The sequence below is a fragment of the Perca flavescens genome, chromosome 15 (assembly GCF_004354835.1).
Source record: "Perca flavescens isolate YP-PL-M2 chromosome 15, PFLA_1.0, whole genome shotgun sequence".
Classification (NCBI taxonomy): Eukaryota; Metazoa; Chordata; class Actinopteri; order Perciformes; family Percidae; genus Perca; species Perca flavescens.
This window is the reverse complement of record NC_041345.1, coordinates 24530385-24547546: the sequence shown is the minus strand read 5'-3', so window position 1 is coordinate 24547546 and position 17162 is coordinate 24530385. Positions and strand designations below refer to the sequence as shown.

At 39.7% G+C, this 17162-nt stretch overlaps 3 protein-coding genes across 3 annotated transcripts in view; all 3 read right to left on the bottom strand.

Annotated features, from left to right (window-relative positions):
* Window positions 1-2220: 2220 nt before the first annotated feature.
* Window positions 2221-4236, bottom strand: LOC114569006 (ferritin, middle subunit). The gene is made up of 4 exons (XM_028598752.1): window positions 3939-4236; window positions 3340-3486; window positions 2786-2911; window positions 2221-2665 (listed from the first exon to the last, which is right to left on the bottom strand). Exons 1-4 carry the CDS (start codon window positions 4038-4040, stop codon window positions 2510-2512), a joined length of 531 nt encoding a protein of 176 aa, XP_028454553.1. The 5' UTR covers window positions 4041-4236; the 3' UTR covers window positions 2221-2509.
* A 4505-nt stretch (window positions 4237-8741) lies between these two features.
* Window positions 8742-10983, bottom strand: fthl27 (ferritin, heavy polypeptide-like 27). The gene is made up of 4 exons (XM_028598788.1): window positions 10664-10983; window positions 10142-10288; window positions 9321-9446; window positions 8742-9200 (listed from the first exon to the last, which is right to left on the bottom strand). Exons 1-4 carry the CDS (start codon window positions 10763-10765, stop codon window positions 9045-9047), a joined length of 531 nt encoding a protein of 176 aa, XP_028454589.1. The 5' UTR covers window positions 10766-10983; the 3' UTR covers window positions 8742-9044.
* A 4554-nt stretch (window positions 10984-15537) lies between these two features.
* aldh16a1 (aldehyde dehydrogenase 16 family, member A1) overlaps window positions 15538-17162 on the bottom strand; it is an 18477-nt gene continuing 16852 nt past the window's right edge. Inside the window, exons 16-17 of the mRNA XM_028599089.1 lie at window positions 16022-16147; window positions 15538-15853 (exon numbers count right to left, since the gene is read on the bottom strand). Of these exons, the coding sequence (XP_028454890.1) occupies window positions 15686-15853; window positions 16022-16147 (294 nt within the window). The 3' untranslated portion in view covers window positions 15538-15685. The remainder of the gene's footprint in view (window positions 15854-16021; window positions 16148-17162) is intronic.

Here is a 17162-nt window from a genome sequence, read left to right as displayed (position 1 = left end):
GGGTCCAGCGGGGAATGTTGTCAAATTTTGAAATTTGGAGGGAGAAGTGATCAGAGCAGACCTCTGTGCTTCAACGGATTCATTTGCATAAAGCTGGGCATCGGCCAGCTTTTTGACGCGCTACATTTTCTCAAATGTTCATCTTTAATGATGTTCTTGTGTTTCAAATATATGGGCCAGACGTATCTCCATTTTCTCAAATGTAGCGCCGCCTTCCCGGAATGCTTTGCGTGCTCGTTGAAGTCGCTTGACGTCACCCATAGGAATAGAGTGGAGCGCGACAGAAGCGTAGCACGGACAGACCCACTTGTCCGTGCGACGCTTCTGCGTCGCGACACCATGCGACAGTCGTGTCGCAAAAGTGGATCCAGCGCCTCCACCCGCAGGTTGTCAGCTGCGTGTCTGCCTGTCAGTAGAACTGTCTAGAAGTGGACTGTTCCTATAACTACGTTCCTGACTACTTGGTCGGAAAGAGGCTACAGTCTCGGACGGCCGATTTAACTCGCCGGTCTTCATGTGTCACGTAGCTCTCCACAAGCAGAAACAAAGAGGAGCTTAAAACGCAATTTGCTAATTCAAAGTTAGGACTAACAAGTTAATTAGCAGTGAAGAAATAGATAGCCTATTTACATTTGTATCACGCAAAAGACGTTTTTTAAAACTTTATACAAAAAAATTTCAAAAACGCAGTGTCCGTTGTCAAATCACAAAAAAAATGTAATTCTCGTTCATTTATCGTTATCGAGGTAAAATGAGCAATTAATCGTGATTTTGATTTTAGGTCATATAGTGTAGCCTACAACAACCCATAACATCCCTTTGTTTTGTAAGCCCCATAGGCTCCTTTATTAGGCGCCGTTGCCGCAGACATGCTGCAACAACAGATTAACGCTTAAAATATCATTTATTTCAATAAACACTCATCACAGAAAATAACATGACATAACAAAAGTTAGTAAATCAGTCTCTACATTGAAGGCGATAAAGTTTTTGCTGTCCACAGCTGCTTTATATTGGATAAAACGTTTCTGCTTCAGTTCATTAAACCCGAAAGCCTCTGAGCGTGGTGCCGTTACGCACATACACACCCTTACACACATCAGACTGCTTGGTCATAAGTCCATTTTCTGCTCGTTTATGAAGGTGTCCAGTTGTCCGGCTCGCCCTAGCCTCTTTTCCATATTTGTCTTCAGCAAAAGTAGAAACACGTAGTGAAAACGCTGTTGTGTAACATTAATTACCAGTATGTGACCATGTAGCCTACATGTACGAGCTGAAATACATTATTAGTATTAATAATGACCACAACAGCGGATCTACAGAATATTCACCTTCACACGGCCGGTTGGCATGTGTAGGTGTGAATTATGTTGCACATAAACAAAGTAGAAGGCGAGCATGGAGACTCACTACAGTCCATGGCCTAACCACCCTGTGCTGGGCATTTATTACTGTATTAAAACTATTACTAAATGTTTGTGTTTGTTTTGCTGTTGTGTTTTGTGAAATGCTTTCGTGTTTTGACCTTCAGGGCCACCATAGAACAGTATGTTGAAAAAAGTCATGACATAGCATGTTGAAAAAGTCTTACAGTAGGTCAAAAAAAGTGGTATAGTAGGTTGAAAAGACAGTCATTAAAATGTCATATAGTGCACGTGTCAAACTCAAGGCCCAGGGGCCAAATCCAGCCCGCATTTCAATTTAGGTTCAGAGCAAATTTTGGCCCAACTAATTGTGCACCACATAAAAAATAATCAGGAAACTGTTTTTCATACTCCTACCTGCAAACTCAGAAGGGCTGAAAAAGGGGACACATCCCAAGTTGATAGATTTGCTGACTTGGGACTAAATTCCCCACAAAAGAGTTTTGTGAAACTGGTGGGAGTCAGCTGCTTTTAAAAAATGTATTTGGTTTCTCATGACTTGCCAAGTTAAACAATGACTAAAACCTTTTTTCCTGACTTTAGGTCAACCAGACTGAGAGAAAGCTATGAGAGACTCAATACAAAGTTAATTGACTTTTGCTAAATGCAAGCATATCAAACTCAACTTGTCTGGCCTTTATAGTGATAGTCACTTCCAGGGTGGACCTTAGTGAAATTGAGTTTGACACCCCTGGTATAGAGAGTCAAAATGAAGTCCTATTAAAACCATGTAGAAAAAGTCATAGGATGTCAAAAAAGAAAAATTCAAGTCATGAAACCGATGCAGACAAACTTCTAAAATCCAGCTCAAAAAGTTTTATTGCGATTAAGAACAGAAACATTCAGTCACAATGTCAGAAAGCTTATACGTAGGTGATAAGGTCACAGCCATAACCTGATGAATACCCATCTTTCCACCTGACATTTAACAGCAAGAACAACTGAACATACAAGAATGCATCAACTTATAGGTTTAAGAAGATTAAATGTTACACTCTGAATGAACAGCTAAAGCAGAAGACTGCGTTTAGTTTAAAGCCTGTGTGTCATTGACATTTTCACTCCAGGCTCTCAGGACTAGGAGTTTAGCTCTTGCTCTCAAGGGTGTGCTTGTCAAACAGGTACTCCGCCATCTTGTTGTTGTGGGCGTCCATGCGGGTGAGGTTGGTAATGTAGTCTCCCAACTTCTTGATGGCCTCCACCTGCTCGTTCAGGTAGTGGGTCTCCAGGAAATCACACAGCTAAGGACAGGACACGAGAGAGAGTTAACTACACATAATAGATCCCAGCGCACATGAGTTTGTAGTTTACCCAGGACCCCCTTTCATAAACCCCTTGGCATTAATAATATTCATACTTACATGAGGGTCTACATGTTCATTGGCCACTTTGTGCAAGTCCAGCAGAGCCTGGTTGACCTTCTTCTCTAGCTGCAGGGCACACTGCATGGCCTCCAGCCCGCTCCCCCACTCATCACGCTCCGGTTTCTACAGAAGAAGACATTCAATTACAGCGGACTGAACTGGCATTACATCAAGCCTTGTGTACACAGAGCACAATGACCAATCAACAGTTTCTACACCAGCGCTAGTGCTACACTTCAGCTTCGGTTTTCATAACCTCAGGAGGCAATTATGGAGTAGGGCTGTGTAATTAAGTTTTTAAAAAAAAAATTGCAATTTCTGCGCCCAACGATCACCGAAGAGTAGTCAAGAATTTATAAAAAAATAAAAATCATCGAGCAGCCCTATTACTGAGGAAATTATTATCATTCAGGCTTAACTAACGCAAGCATGGAGCTCAAGGATATCGAAATGGTATCAAACCTGTGCAATAGAAAGCCTTATAGAATTTAAGAATAAGTGGCAAGTGAGTAACCCTAAATTAAGGACCAGTTGTCTTAGTCTGTACGGACCTTGATGTCCTGGAGGAAGATGCGTCCTCCTCTCTTGTTCTGGAAGGACAGCAGTTTATCGGCGTGCTCCCTCTCCTCGTCGCTGTTCTCCTTGAAGAAGTGGGCAAAGCCTGGAAGGGCCACATCGTCACGGGAGAAGTAAAAGGCCTGTGGACAAGGGGACAAGAAAGGCAGGTTAAAAACGGTGATTACTGTAACAGACATCACCCATTTAAAAATAACGGTTATGATAAACGGTAGTTATACACTAAGGCTGTGTTCAGGGCACGGTCATGGTGATTTTCTAAAGTCTACATGCATGAGTTGGAATATCATGCGGTTAAAAAACAAATAGCGTAAGCATGACACAGCATTTTTGACCCCGTGAGGTGGGTGGGGACTAATACACTCCTTATCTGGCAGGATAAACAACCTTGCAATTAAGGAAACTGCAGGCTACTATTGAAATGCAGAAATACTTAACTACACACAAGATGCAATTAATTTTATTTGAAATTTCTGCTTTTGACTGACAATTATTCCGTCAAGAAATCACAATAGAAGCATAACGTTAGCATATGTAACGTTACTATGAAAAAAGAAAGCGTTGTGGTTCTCACCATGGAAGTGTAAGTGTAGGAGGCATACATCTCCATGTTGACCATACGGTTGATGGCGGCCTCGCAGTCGCGGTGGTAGTTCTGACGCACTTGGGACTCCATTTTTCGCTGGCGTTTTCTTGTGTTTTTCTTAACAAAACGGTACAAAAATAAAGCTTAAAGTCGACTTTTCCAGTAGTGTTCAAGTAGTAGAGGTTGTAGACTAGTTGAAGTACAAAGCGGGACGATGAATGAAGCTCCGTTCAAGCACTGTTGAAGCAAGAACTCCTGTTGGCTTTCTTTCCAGTTATATGAATTGGTAGTGAAATCTCTCCTTGTATTTATACCCCACGGCTGACCACGTGACAGACGTAACGTCACTCAATGTATTTTCACCTGTCGCTGAGCTCAGAGAGCACATGAGGGACTAGTGAGGTTGCATTTTCCTCACCTCTTCATGGAAATCTAGGTTTCATATTTCACTGATTTATTAACCTGCTGACAGCTGGTCTCCTGCAATGACGAAGCACTTTTGCTATCTCAAAAGACAATAAAATGCATTATATTGGAATTGAAATTCAAATACAGAATAGCTTTAGTGTAATGTATGTGTGTAAAGGTGAATTGTGAAGTTGGCATTTCCCTTTATTGCACATATAAAAATAAAAAAAACTATAGGAAAGAGTACTTGTAGCCTATGCTTCTACCGACAGAAATAGTCTTCTTCCATTTTTGCATAAACTGCAACACATTAGGTCATATTCAAATAGAAACTGTGTCCAAACTGTGAAGAGGATAAGTGATTTAGAAAGTGGATGGATGGGACAATTACAATAAAAAGGTCAATTGTGCCATAAATGCTCATGTCCTCACCATAATGAGGCTTTGGATTAAAACATCAACTGATACTTATTATAATGTGCAAATTAGATACATGGCATGAAAATAATGGATTGGAAGATAATGTTAATTAGACTGTAATTTGCCAATCACAGCAAACTGTATGTCTTAAAAAAAAATATCTGGTTCTAAAAAGAGTTAAACAATTTAGATTTTGGTTGAGGTTTATCCTCATATAAACCTGAATGTTTTGTCTGTACCTTTAAGACAATATCATATTATCACGCTATAATTAACTGATAGAGCACCAGTGCAAGTGGAAAACTACTGGCAAGTAGTTTTCCACTTGCATGGTGCCACAGGTGGACATTAAAGGCGTGTCAGGACAAGTGCTAGGTTCAGCACCTGAGCCTAACACAAGAACAATGGTTTAGTTTACATGACACTACACCCCGTATCCTACTCTGTATCCTGATACCTCATTTCCCAAAGTTCAAATGTAATCTTACCTGGACTGCTAATTTAATTTAGTTGGTAAAGGTAACTGCTTATATCAAAACCAAAACCAAAGTACACACACAAATGTAGACATACAAAATCTAAAATTTTAAATGTTGAGTATTCAAAACTACTTAACATCATTCCAAGCTGTCTGTAGTTATTTTTTTTAGATGACTGGCCAATTACGTGACACATTTTTTTGTATTTTTTTTTTTGAGGAATGGCACTAGTTGTATCAACACGTGTTAATCTGGATAACATGTAGTGTGGTTGGTATGGCTGCAGTCCAAAGAACCACCCTTTTCATTTGAAAAACAACATGAATATTTATTAACTTCCATGAACAGCTTAACTACTTTGCTGTCATCGTATCTGATATGATACCATTGCACCTTTCTGCATTTTTTTCCACACCGCTCCTTTTAAACATGCTACAAACTAACTTTACTGTAAGGGCACAGTATTGATATCTTCTATGTGTGCGTGGATGTCATATGTCTGTGTGCCTATGTGTATGTATGATGTGTATAAGCTATTGGACACCTTAATTTCCTTCAGGATAAATAAGTATCTCTATCTATCTATCTATCTGGTCTAACCCACATTCTTTACATTTAATTTTTCAGGAGGGCTTCATTCTAGAAACATCTAGAAACTGGTGTGGTTGTCGGCTTTAGAAGCAGATGACTGCTCTTACCTGGTGGAAGTCACATCACTCTTTTTTTTAAAGATAAACATTTTTTATTTTAATTTTAAACACAAAACACACACCTCATGACATGGACACATCACCTTCTCATCTGAACCCCCCACTCACCATCACTTCCTATACAAAAATCAAGACAAAATTCAATAACAGCAATAAAATTCAATACAACAAACTGTAAACAACCCAAACGTATTATGGTTCTAACACGCTAACACTGTAAGCACACTGCATACATCTATCCTCCGTACATGGTATCCTAGGAGACCTCCATAGAACTCAGGTACTTTCCCCATTTTTATTTTTTTGTGTAAACACTTAATCTTGCAGACCGCTTGTATGACATTTTTTCAAATGCTGCTACTTTCGGCATCTCACAAGTTCATTCTTGGATTGAAGGTATCCCTCCGTTCCTCCATACTCACAGAAGAATCTGTCTTGGTATCATCATCTTGTGTGCTTACCTATCCCGCTTAAAATTGACCCATCTCCCAGAACAAATAATCTTGGGCTGAATGGAACCTGGGTCCCTGCAACCGACATCATGTATCCCAGTCCAAAACTACTGGACCCTATCACAAGACCACAGGACATGGAGCCATTGGCCGTCCTACGTCTAACATTTCCAACAGTTTGGTGTGTCTTTCAGATCAATTCTAAACAATCTGGAGGGAGTCCAACAGCAGCGATGCATAATCTTAAACTGAATGAGGCGCACCCGCACATCGCGTGACATCGTTTTAATATTCCTACCAATTCTGGGACATGGGAAAATCCCTTTCCCATGTCTTTTGAGGGCTGACCAAGCTCCATCCCCCAGGTTCTGTATAAGTCTAGAATAATACCCAGAAGCCTCATGATCTTTCCCAAAGTTCTTCAACACCTTATCTAAACATTCTGATGCCTTCAGAGCTGAGGAACTGGATCCACAAATCACCAATAACCAGTGTTGGGAGTAACGCGTTACAAAAGTAACGCAATTACAGTAATGTTTTCCTTTTTGCTGTAACGCAGTAATATAACGCATTACTAATTAAATTTCGGTAATATTATTACCCGTTACAATCTCAGTAACGCGAGTTACAACGCATTTTAATGCAACATTTTTTAAGAATTTCCCATCACCGCGAAGCATTTGTTCACAGGAAAAAAAAGGCGTGCGTATTATTTCAAAACATCTGTGTCCCAACAGGTGACGGTACGTCAGCTCGGACAGCTGTGTGTCCGAGCCGCTGACAGATTTAAACATGTCGGGAATTAATGTTTAGGTCGTTACACGTAAATCATTGCAGTTTATCAGCCGTGGAGAGTAACTCTGCCTGTAGTGGAACTGCTTCGAATGACGACCAAAAACGCTTGTCTTTTACTGTGACCATTTACTGTTCAATATGTTGCTGTCATGAACGGTAATAATTATTACAGTTGCAGTTTTACAAACAAGAAAGTAAGCAACTTAGCTTGACGGACATGTTGCATCAGTAAGCTAGCAAGAGTACACAACAGACAACTTCCGTGTAGACTACTTCAAAATAAAAGCACTTCCTGTGACGGTTCGCAGTAAAACTAAATTACTGTTAAAAAAATAAGGGTGTGGACCTTTTCACATATCAGCTGTAAATCAAGTACTGTAAATAATGTAAATAGTTAGTTTTAATCACACTATAATTGACCATTTCCTTTAGACTGTTTTAAACTTAACAACATGAATTTCTTATTCAAGTGCTTTAAACAAACATTTTACAACAATGCCATACTTCAATACAACCATAAGATACTTTTAATTGAGTATTTTCATTTTCTCCTACTTGTATATTGTACGTTTTACTTATCTATTTTTTATAGCTTTAGTTACTTTGCATATCCATATTAATTATACAAAATATTATGAATAATCTATAATGTATCAAAGTGGATAAAGAGGAGACTTTATTGATCTGGTGGTGAAATTCACAAGCTAGCTGCCAAGTCAAACTTCCGCTATTATTTTGTTGAAAGTAACTTAAAAGTAATGTAACGCATTACAATTCAGAGACAGTAATATTGTAATATAACTAATTACTCTCAAATGACAGTAACTAGTAATCTATAATGTATTACATTTTGAAAGTAACTTGCCCAACACTGCCAATAACACATGGCAAAGTTGCACTTGCAAATATCTAAAAAAAAAAATTGGGACCAGGGCATTCCAAAGTGTTGTACCATATCCTCAAAGGATTTCATTATGCCACCGAGATATAGATCCCTCAGTGTAACAATTCCCTTTTCCAGCCAGTCCCTCCATAAAATGGGAGATCTACCAATACATAACTTTGGATTCCACCAGATACTTGAGGCATTTAGATATGGATACAGTTCAAACAGCTGGGCCACTTTGGTGCAAACTACTTTTAAGTGAGCAATTATTGGATGTTTGAACTTGAATTTTGAACATTACACCTTGGTGGCCATCTCCGATATTTACTGTGAACATGTCAAATCTAACTTCCCTCCACATCTAAAGCCTTAAGGTTACGTGCAGCTTTCAAAGTATCACATTTATGATCTTATCCGCTGTTCTATATTGCAATGGACAAGTGAGCCTTTTCGGCCACTTAAAATCTAGCTTTAAGCTCTATTCAAGAACTGCCTTGTATGCAACTATTTAACTGAGCCATTCAAATTCAGAACATCACTTTACAAAGCTAGTGCTCTGGTTGATTTAATTCAATGTGTCAATACTACCTACTTTTAAAAAGGTGAACAGGTCATGAAACCAATGCAGACAGACTCCAAAATCCAGCTCAAAAAGGTTTTATTCAGATTAAGAACAGATCAGAAACAGCCACAATCATTGTTATAAATGTCACACAAGAGGCTTATACGTAGGTGATAAGGGCACAGCCATAACCTGATGAATACCCATCTTTCCACATGACATTTAACAGCAATGCCAACAGAACAGACGAGAATGAGTCAACTTATAGGTTTAAGAGGATTAGAAGTTACACTCTGAATGAACAGCTGAAACAGAAGACTGCGTTTAGTTTAAAGCCTGTGTGTCATTGACATTTTCACTCCAGGCTCTCAGGACTAGTAGTTTAGCTCTTGCTCTCAAGGGTGTGCTTGTCAAACAGGTACTCCGCCATCTTGTTGTTGTGGGCGTCCATGCGGGTGAGGTTGGTAATGTAGTCGCCCAGCTTCTTGATGGCCTCCACCTGCTCGTTCAGGTAGTGGGTCTCCAGGAAGTCACACAGCTAAGGACAGGACACGAGAGAGAGTTAACTACACATAATAGATCCCAGAGGACATGAGTTTGTAGTTAACCCGGGACCCTCTTTTATAAACCCCTTGGCATTAATAATATTCATACTTACATGAGGGTCTACATGTTCATTGGCCACTTTGTGCAAGTCCAGCAGAGCCTGGTTGACCTTCTTCTCTAGCTGCAGGGCACACTGCATGGCCTCCAGCCCGCTCCCCCACTCATCACGCTCCGGTTTCTACAGAAGACATTCAATTATAGCATCATTACATTAATCCTTGTGTACACTGAGCACAATGACCAGAGTCAACAGTTTCTACACCAGCGCTACTACTATACTTCAGCCTCTGTTTTCATAACCTCAGAGCCTACTCTGATCATGATAGATATTGCCCACCCCTAGGTGGGCAATATCTATCATAATATATCAATCATGATAGACTAGATATCTTAGACTTTGGATATTGTATGACACAGGTGTGGTCTTTTCCTGGTTTTAAAGGCTGCATTATAGTAAAGAGATGTTAACCAGACTGTTCTAGCTGCTTTATTATTTGTCTTTACCCATTTAGTCATATTCACATTACTGATGACTAATCTAAAATATAAATTTGGAAAGCACCAATTGTCAAACATACAATATTGATAAAGTGAATTTAGTAAAATGTATTTGATTTTTCCTCTTCATATAGCCCAGCCCTACCTCAGAGGAGTAGCTCTCATTTGATAATGATTACTAAGGAAATCAATTTCATTCAGACCTAATTTGACACTATAAGATACATCTATAGAATATCAATCCTGTCCAAGTCTTACAGAATTTTGAATAGGTGGCAAAGGGGAGGGAAAAATACAAGTGTCACAACACAGAATGTTAATCCTAATTTATTTGTACTAAATAAAAAAGGGACCAGTTATCTAGTCTGTACGGACCTTGATGTCCTGGAGGACGATGCGTCCTCCTCTCTTGTTCTGGAAGGACAGCAGCTTCTCGGCGTGCTCCCTCTCCTCGTCGCTGTTCTCCTTGAAGAAATGGGCAAAGCCTGGAAGGGCCACATCGTCACGGGAGAAGTAAAAGGCCTGTGGACAAGGGGACAAGAGAGGCAGGTTAAAAACGGTGATTACTGGAGCAGACATCACCCATTATTTAAAAATAACGGTTACGATAAACGGTAGTTATACACTAAGGCTGTGTTCAGGGCACAGTCATGGTGATTTTCTTAAGTCTAGCCGGTTTAGACAGACATGCACGAGGCTACTATTGAAATGCTGCAGTACTTAAAACTAACTATACAATTAAGTTTGTTTAATATTTCCCTTTTTAAGATGAACAACGTCGGTCACCCATTGTAGGTGGAGAATAAACTTCCAATACATCACAATAGAAGCATAACGTTAGCATATGTAACGTGACTATGAAAAAAAAAAAAAAAAAGGAAGAGTTACGTTTCTCACCATGGAAGTGTAAGTGTAGGAGGCATACATCTCCATGTTGACCATACGGTTGATGGCGGCCTCGCAGTCGCGGTGGTAGTTCTGACGCACTTGGGACTCCATTTTTCGCTGGCGTTTTCTTGTGTTTTTCTTAACAAAACGGTACAAAAATAAAGCTTTACGTCGACTTTTCCAGTAGTGTTGAAGTAGTAACGGTTATTTGTGTCCGGAATGCAGACTAGTTGAAGAAAAAAGCGGGACGAAGAAAGAAGTTCCGTTCAAACACTGTTGAAGCAAGAACCCCTAATAGCTTTCTTCCCGGTTGTGAAATGGTAGTGCAGTCTCTTCTTGTATTTATACCCCACGGCTGACCACGTGACAGACGTAACGCCACTCAACGCATTTCCGCCTGTTGCTGAGCTCAGAGAGCACATGACGGACTAGTGAGGTTGCATTTTTCTCACCTCTTCATGGAAGTCCAACTAGATTTCATATTTCACTGATTTCTAAACTGCTGACAGCTGGTCTCCTGCAATGACAAAGCACTTTCGCTATCTCAAAAGACAATAAACTGCAACTTATATTATTCAAATACAGAATAGCTTTAGTGTAATTTATGTATCTAAAGGTGGGTTGTGAAGTTGTCATTTTCTCTTTATTTGCACGTATACAAACAAAAAAACTACAGGAAAGATAGAAAAAGTCAATACTTCACTTTATCCCACAAACAGACAAAATCCTCTTCTGTTATTGCATTAACTTAAATACACCAGGACATATTAAAATAGAAATTGTGCCCAAACTGGTTCTTATCTCAAAACAAGGCAAATATTTATGACAAACATCCTGGAGTCGGTAACGCTGCAAAATCCTTTCCAATTACTGTATAATCTGTCTCCATGCAGTCTCTGTTGGAGTTTTATAAAAGCTACTGCTTCTTTTTTTCTCTCTCTCAATAAACTGTCCTAGCACTGGTTTGTTGGCGAATACTCCCCATACATGACCTTTGTTAGTTTTTATTGAAGTTAACTTTGGCCCTATACAGCTACAATAAACTTAACTTGTTTTACCTTGTTAATACACCAATATATTTGAAAACTGCTGATGTTTTCAACCAAGGTGCTTTTATTGCATTACTCAATACCACAGCACTGTAGTCAGACACTACTGAGTCTGACAAGCCCGAGACGTTCTATTATAGCCGAAACAACATGGGGACCAATTGCATTGCATTTGGTCTCTGAACAAAGTTGCCTTTTTTTTTTCATTAAACATGTGCTTCTAAAAGAGGCAGGAACAGCTTAACTACTTTGCTGTCATCCTATCTGGTCACTTGGTGTGGTTGTCAGCTTTAGAGGCAGATGACTCTGCTCTTTCCTGGTGTACATTTTTGTAAACGCTTTAAACCAGCATGGAAAATTGTTTATGTTAGTAAAAGACCTTATCACTCCTGGGCCAAATCCAGGAATAAACAGCCGCCCATGCAAAAATATATCTCATACCTCAAGGTTACTTTGTGAAATAGTGTACACACCGCAGACACATGTGAGAATGAATGGGCTACAGGAAGACATGCAGGTGGTATCAGATCCACTGTCAGTACACACTGGATTTACTATAAACCCGGGAACAATAAAACACAATTTTAAAAGATAAGCACTTGGAATTACAGCACAATGTCTGTGGCTATACTCATTTTATATCTCACATTCTCTTATGCAAAATAGTGACTCAGCATTTTAGACTGCACCCATCCTTATTTTGTGCAGTGTCACGTAGCAGGGTTAGTATTGTACAGAAGTGCTATCAGGTTTAACAGAGGATTGTGCTGTGTCATTGTTGTGACTCAGCATCTCAGTTTCAGAGTCTTGTGACCAAGGCAATGTCTCATGGGTAGTTTAACTCAGGGCTCAGCTGGCTGGAACCAGTTTGGAAAAACAAAAAAAGGAACAAGTAAGTAACAAAAAAAATAAAGGGGAACCAGTAACTAGACAGGATTTAGGGAAAAATGTGCTTTTTAACCAAAGTGTGTCAACTGGTCTGGCCCAGTCCCAATCACTGCTAGATTGACATTGACAATAAATGCAGTAGCAAGTTTGGCTTCTTCATATTTTGGATGTCATTAATGTTTTTTTTGGATGTCATTAACGTTTTTTTTTTCTTGATGAGCATCAATCAACTGAACAACAGGCTGTTCAAAAAGCCATGCTGTCAAAAAAAATGACAAGTGTGCATAAATTCACTGAATTATCTTCTTTTATTTATGGCTTTTACACAGTGAGACCCACTGTGTAATTCTCTGGAAACACACATACAGATTTACAATTTCTTTTGACAATGTGAACTTGGAAATGGAAACAAACTAGATTCCACTGGGAATGTTTGCGCCAAGTATACTTTCATGGCTAAAAAGGGTACAGTGTTATTGTACAGTAATAAAGATATACAGTACATTTGCGTATTTAAAAAATGTTGCTACAAGACAGTTTGTTTTTGCTGAGTCATTGACAGAACTCTAAGGCAGATGAGTTTTCAGGTTGTAGACTGAAAAATGGGATACATTTGTTCACAAATAAAAACACAACTACTATTACAGCGGCCTCTGCTACCTGCAAGTCTGCCTGGATGAAAGAAATGCTGACCTTAGAGGCAAGGTACTTGTTACAAACACAGCAGAGGTGTGATGACTAATAAAGAAAGAAAAAAAGCAGAATAGCAGAAGATAGAGGTAGAAAGTCATAAGGCCTTATGTTCATGATCGCAGAAATAGCCTCTCTCTTAAAGAAGGGCCCGTGCTATAGCTAGGCATGGGCTGTGTACCGGTTTCAAGGTAAACCGCGGATTAAAAAAGTCCTGGTGTTTAACAACCACTAACATTTTCCGTCATACCGTTCCTGCGGTACGAGCTGTTTTTTATGAGTCGTCAAGGACAGAAAGTGCAGTTTAGAAGTCCCTCTCCCTGCCAGTGTGCAGTGTGTTTAACAATAAAATACATTGTATTCAATGGGAAGAAAAAAAACTTGTTGTTTCTTAACCAGACATTTCAAAATAATACATTTTATAGCTGTAATTGCAATACTGTAATACCATGAAACCGTGATATCTTTGCTGAAGGTTATCATACCGGCAGAATCTCATACCGGCCCATGCCCAGCTATAGCTCTACCTAACAGCAGCCATTTTGTCATGTTGTTGTGGTGTACTGTCTGACCTATACTTGAGGATAATTGGCAAAACAGGCAGTAATGTCACACAGTGAGACAGCTCCAGCTCCAATCCATGGTAGAGAGATTTTGGGTAAAGGCTCGTATTATCTGATCTTTTTATTATTATCAACAAATCCTGTCAAAACACCAAAACCAACAATAAATTGATCCTAAGAGCTAGTATTATCGGTGTAGTCATTTTTTTAATACTATGTTAACACATCAGCAATGCTGCCAACTTGTGACATTCAAAGTAAGCATTCAGTGAAATCCGTTTAAATCCTGTCTGTTTGAAGTGCTTTATGTTTGTTTAGTTTTTTTCTTCTTCTGTGGCTTCTCCTGCATAACCTCAACATTAAATGTTAATATATTTAAACTCTCTTGTTTTTTTAACTCTGGTTATTAATGCTGCGTTCCAGACACAATTTTTGGCCCACAAATTACAACTTCAAGTCCCGACTCACGACTTGGTAGCGTTCCAGGCAAAGTCACGACAAACTCTTCTAGCTAACGTTAGCTAGCATTAGCTAGCGGCCACCTAACGTTGACGTTAGCTAGCGCTAGCGCTAGATACTAGCGATTTCTAGTCGGCGACTTACAGTATTTTGGGCTTCATTTAATAAACATAACCTATAGTAGTACACAATTGTATGTGTATTATTTTGATTACAATGTGTGGAATTTCTTTAGGTTGCCTATTTATGTATATTTATTTATATTTCTCACTGTTAATCACCGGCGTCTGTACAGCATCAACATTCAACGGCATTGTTGTTTATGTGTGTGTGACGTCAAAAACTGTAACTGGGAGTACAACGATCTGGTACGAGTTCACGGGTAGTAAGTTACGGGTTTGACTCATAGTTTGACTGCCGTTGCAGGAAACTTTCACAGGTAGAAGGTTGTGAAAACACGAGTTACGGGTTGCCTGGAACGCAGCATAATAACCTGCTAAATGAATCCCTGTTGTCTGACCCCTGGCTTTCACTTCCTTCTCTCCCTGATTGCAACATAACAGGACAACGTTTCATAGTTTAAGTCCTATCAACCTTCATTTCAAATGATCTTGTGGCTGATAAAACCCCAAAAGATACTGAAAATACCGGAAAAACATAGGACTGTACTGCATATTATGATATTAACATTTCCTTGGTTTTAGGATTTGTGTTAACTTCTTTTTCTTTGATTTTGTTGATTTTTCAGGTTGACATTTTGTTTCCCGCGCTGGCTGCACGGGGCCACATTTCTTTAGGTTATATAGGAGGGTTAACTTCTGATCCCAAAATACTTCGTCATATATATGTTGAAATAAATCACTCACTTACAGGCCCCCACAAAAAAAAGAAAAGAATAATAAATTGTGAAAAACACTGTCGAAAAAAAAGGAGCACTCCTAATTAGCAAACATTCGCAAAACCCCTTAATTAGCTACAGCTGAAATTTTTTTGCAAGTGACAGTTAAACAGACAGCAAAAACCAACAGTCGCCATGTAGAAATGAGAATCTGGCTTTTGTCTGCCTCCGTCTGAAATCAAGGAATTATTGTTTTGAAAATTACAAAAGAATTTGGAGTAGTAAATATGCCATCGTTATCAGTGTAAACTGCATATGTGCTGTAGCAGTAATTAAGGAGGGTGAGTTAATTACTGGGGGTATTTGTTGTCTGTTAATTTCACTGACATCTTATGATTTTCATGGTCACCATTATTCTTTTTTTTTTTCTTTGTTAAATCTACATCCTATAATTGGACTCCACAGACACACAGTGGATATCTGCAACTCTCCCCCCCTCCATCTTTCCAGTCACCTTCGTCTTTCATTCTCCCTCTGTGTCTTTTTATGCAGTAGGAATCCACACACTCTTCCACTGGACGGCCTTTCTCCACATCTCTTCCAGGAGCGAGGGATGAGACTTAGTCCAGTCCTTGCCTCCATCTTCCTTTTGGCAGAACAGATGCAGGATTTTCAGAGGGCTGGTGCAGGTGTACTGGAGGTACTGGCAGCCCTACGGCAGGAAAACAGAGAGTAAAAAAGATGAGAATATGTGCGGTGGGCTGGGTCAGTTAGGCGTCCTTGGTATTGTTCATTTTAAGAGCGAGGATATAATCAAATCTTGCCTTCCATGATATGAAATTTGAACACTGGGGGTGTGTGTTAGTGTGTTAGTCCTCACCTCAGCACTGCCCCAGTACCAGATGGCCTTGATGACGCTGTGATTAGCCAGAGCCGCTGTCAGCTCATCTCTACTCCCTGTGATGACATTTACCAATCCTGCTGGCAGGTCTGAAGCCTGGAGCACCTGAGGAGGACGACGCATATCAGTATTTACAGATACTGTACATAGACCGGTTACACAGGGGTTCTTAGTGGCGGTTAAAGGGTCATTTCGTTTTTTTTCAACCTGGACTCTATTTCCTCATGCATTTGTCTAGTCTGATAGACTGATGTGACTAAAAATCTTTGAAATCGGTCCAGCATTTAGTGAGAGTGCATGACCAGCCGTCGCAAACCGGGCTGCAATGTAACCTAATGGGGCAATTGTGCGCCCTATATTTTTGTCCACTAAAAGTGATTGTTTTTGCCACTGACAGGCTCAGGTTGTTATTAAAAGTTGAGTGAAAGGCGTTCTGGGAGTCTGCTGTTTCGGAGTAGGCTAGGGCTGGGTATCGTTCAGAATCTTTCGATCCAGTGCCAATTTCGATACCTCAGTTTCGATACCGATTCCTAACGATACTTTTTTCAATACCATATGTTTTAAAATCCATTTCAACATCAACAAAAATACATTAAACCAAAGCTTTTATTTTCCACCTTAATTGTGAATCAAAACAGTTATCAAAATTAAAAAAATTCTGGTAAAACTGCTCACTCAGAGTAACATTAATAAAAGTGCCTTGCCTTACAAGCTCAGCCTGTCAGTCAGTCATCAGGGCAGAGAAACCACCGTTGTGGCTGCTTGTAAGAGGAAGTGTAACGTCAACAGCACCGCGACCGCTTTCGGCTCGCCATTAAGATCATATCACAGCAAACGCTGTCCACTTGAAACCAACCGTGACTCTCTGTGACTTCAACAAAACTGCAGACAGTTTACTCCGTGCGTATGTACGTGTCGGTCGGTCGGAGCTCCGGTCTGTGTCAATACGCAGAGGACAGATAAGCTTGTGCTTACGCGCTCAGATGCTTTTGGAACCGACATTTGGAACCGAAAGATAAAGAATTTTTCGATACCATAAAAGTATCGACGTTCGGTACCCAGCCCTAGAGTAGGCTACAGAAATGATAGGCTCCTGTTAGTATCTAAAAGATTTCCAGTG

Coding starts and splice junctions, on each gene's coding strand:
- LOC114569006 (XM_028598752.1), bottom strand. CDS start 4,040: ATGGAGTCCCAAGTGCGTCAGAACTACCACCGCGACTGCGAGGCCGCC. Junction 3,487..3,938: donor CCTACACTTACACTTCCATG/GTGAGAACCACA, acceptor CCTTGTCCACAG/GCCTTTTACTTCTCCCGTGA. Junction 2,666..2,785: donor ATGAACATGTAGACCCTCAT/GTAAGTATGAAT, acceptor TCCTGTCCTTAG/CTGTGTGATTTCCTGGAGAC.
- fthl27 (XM_028598788.1), bottom strand. CDS start 10,765: ATGGAGTCCCAAGTGCGTCAGAACTACCACCGCGACTGCGAGGCCGCC. Junction 9,447..10,141: donor TCGTCCTCCAGGACATCAAG/GTCCGTACAGAC, acceptor TGTCTTCTGTAG/AAACCGGAGCGTGATGAGTG. Junction 9,201..9,320: donor ATGAACATGTAGACCCTCAT/GTAAGTATGAAT, acceptor TCCTGTCCTTAG/CTGTGTGACTTCCTGGAGAC.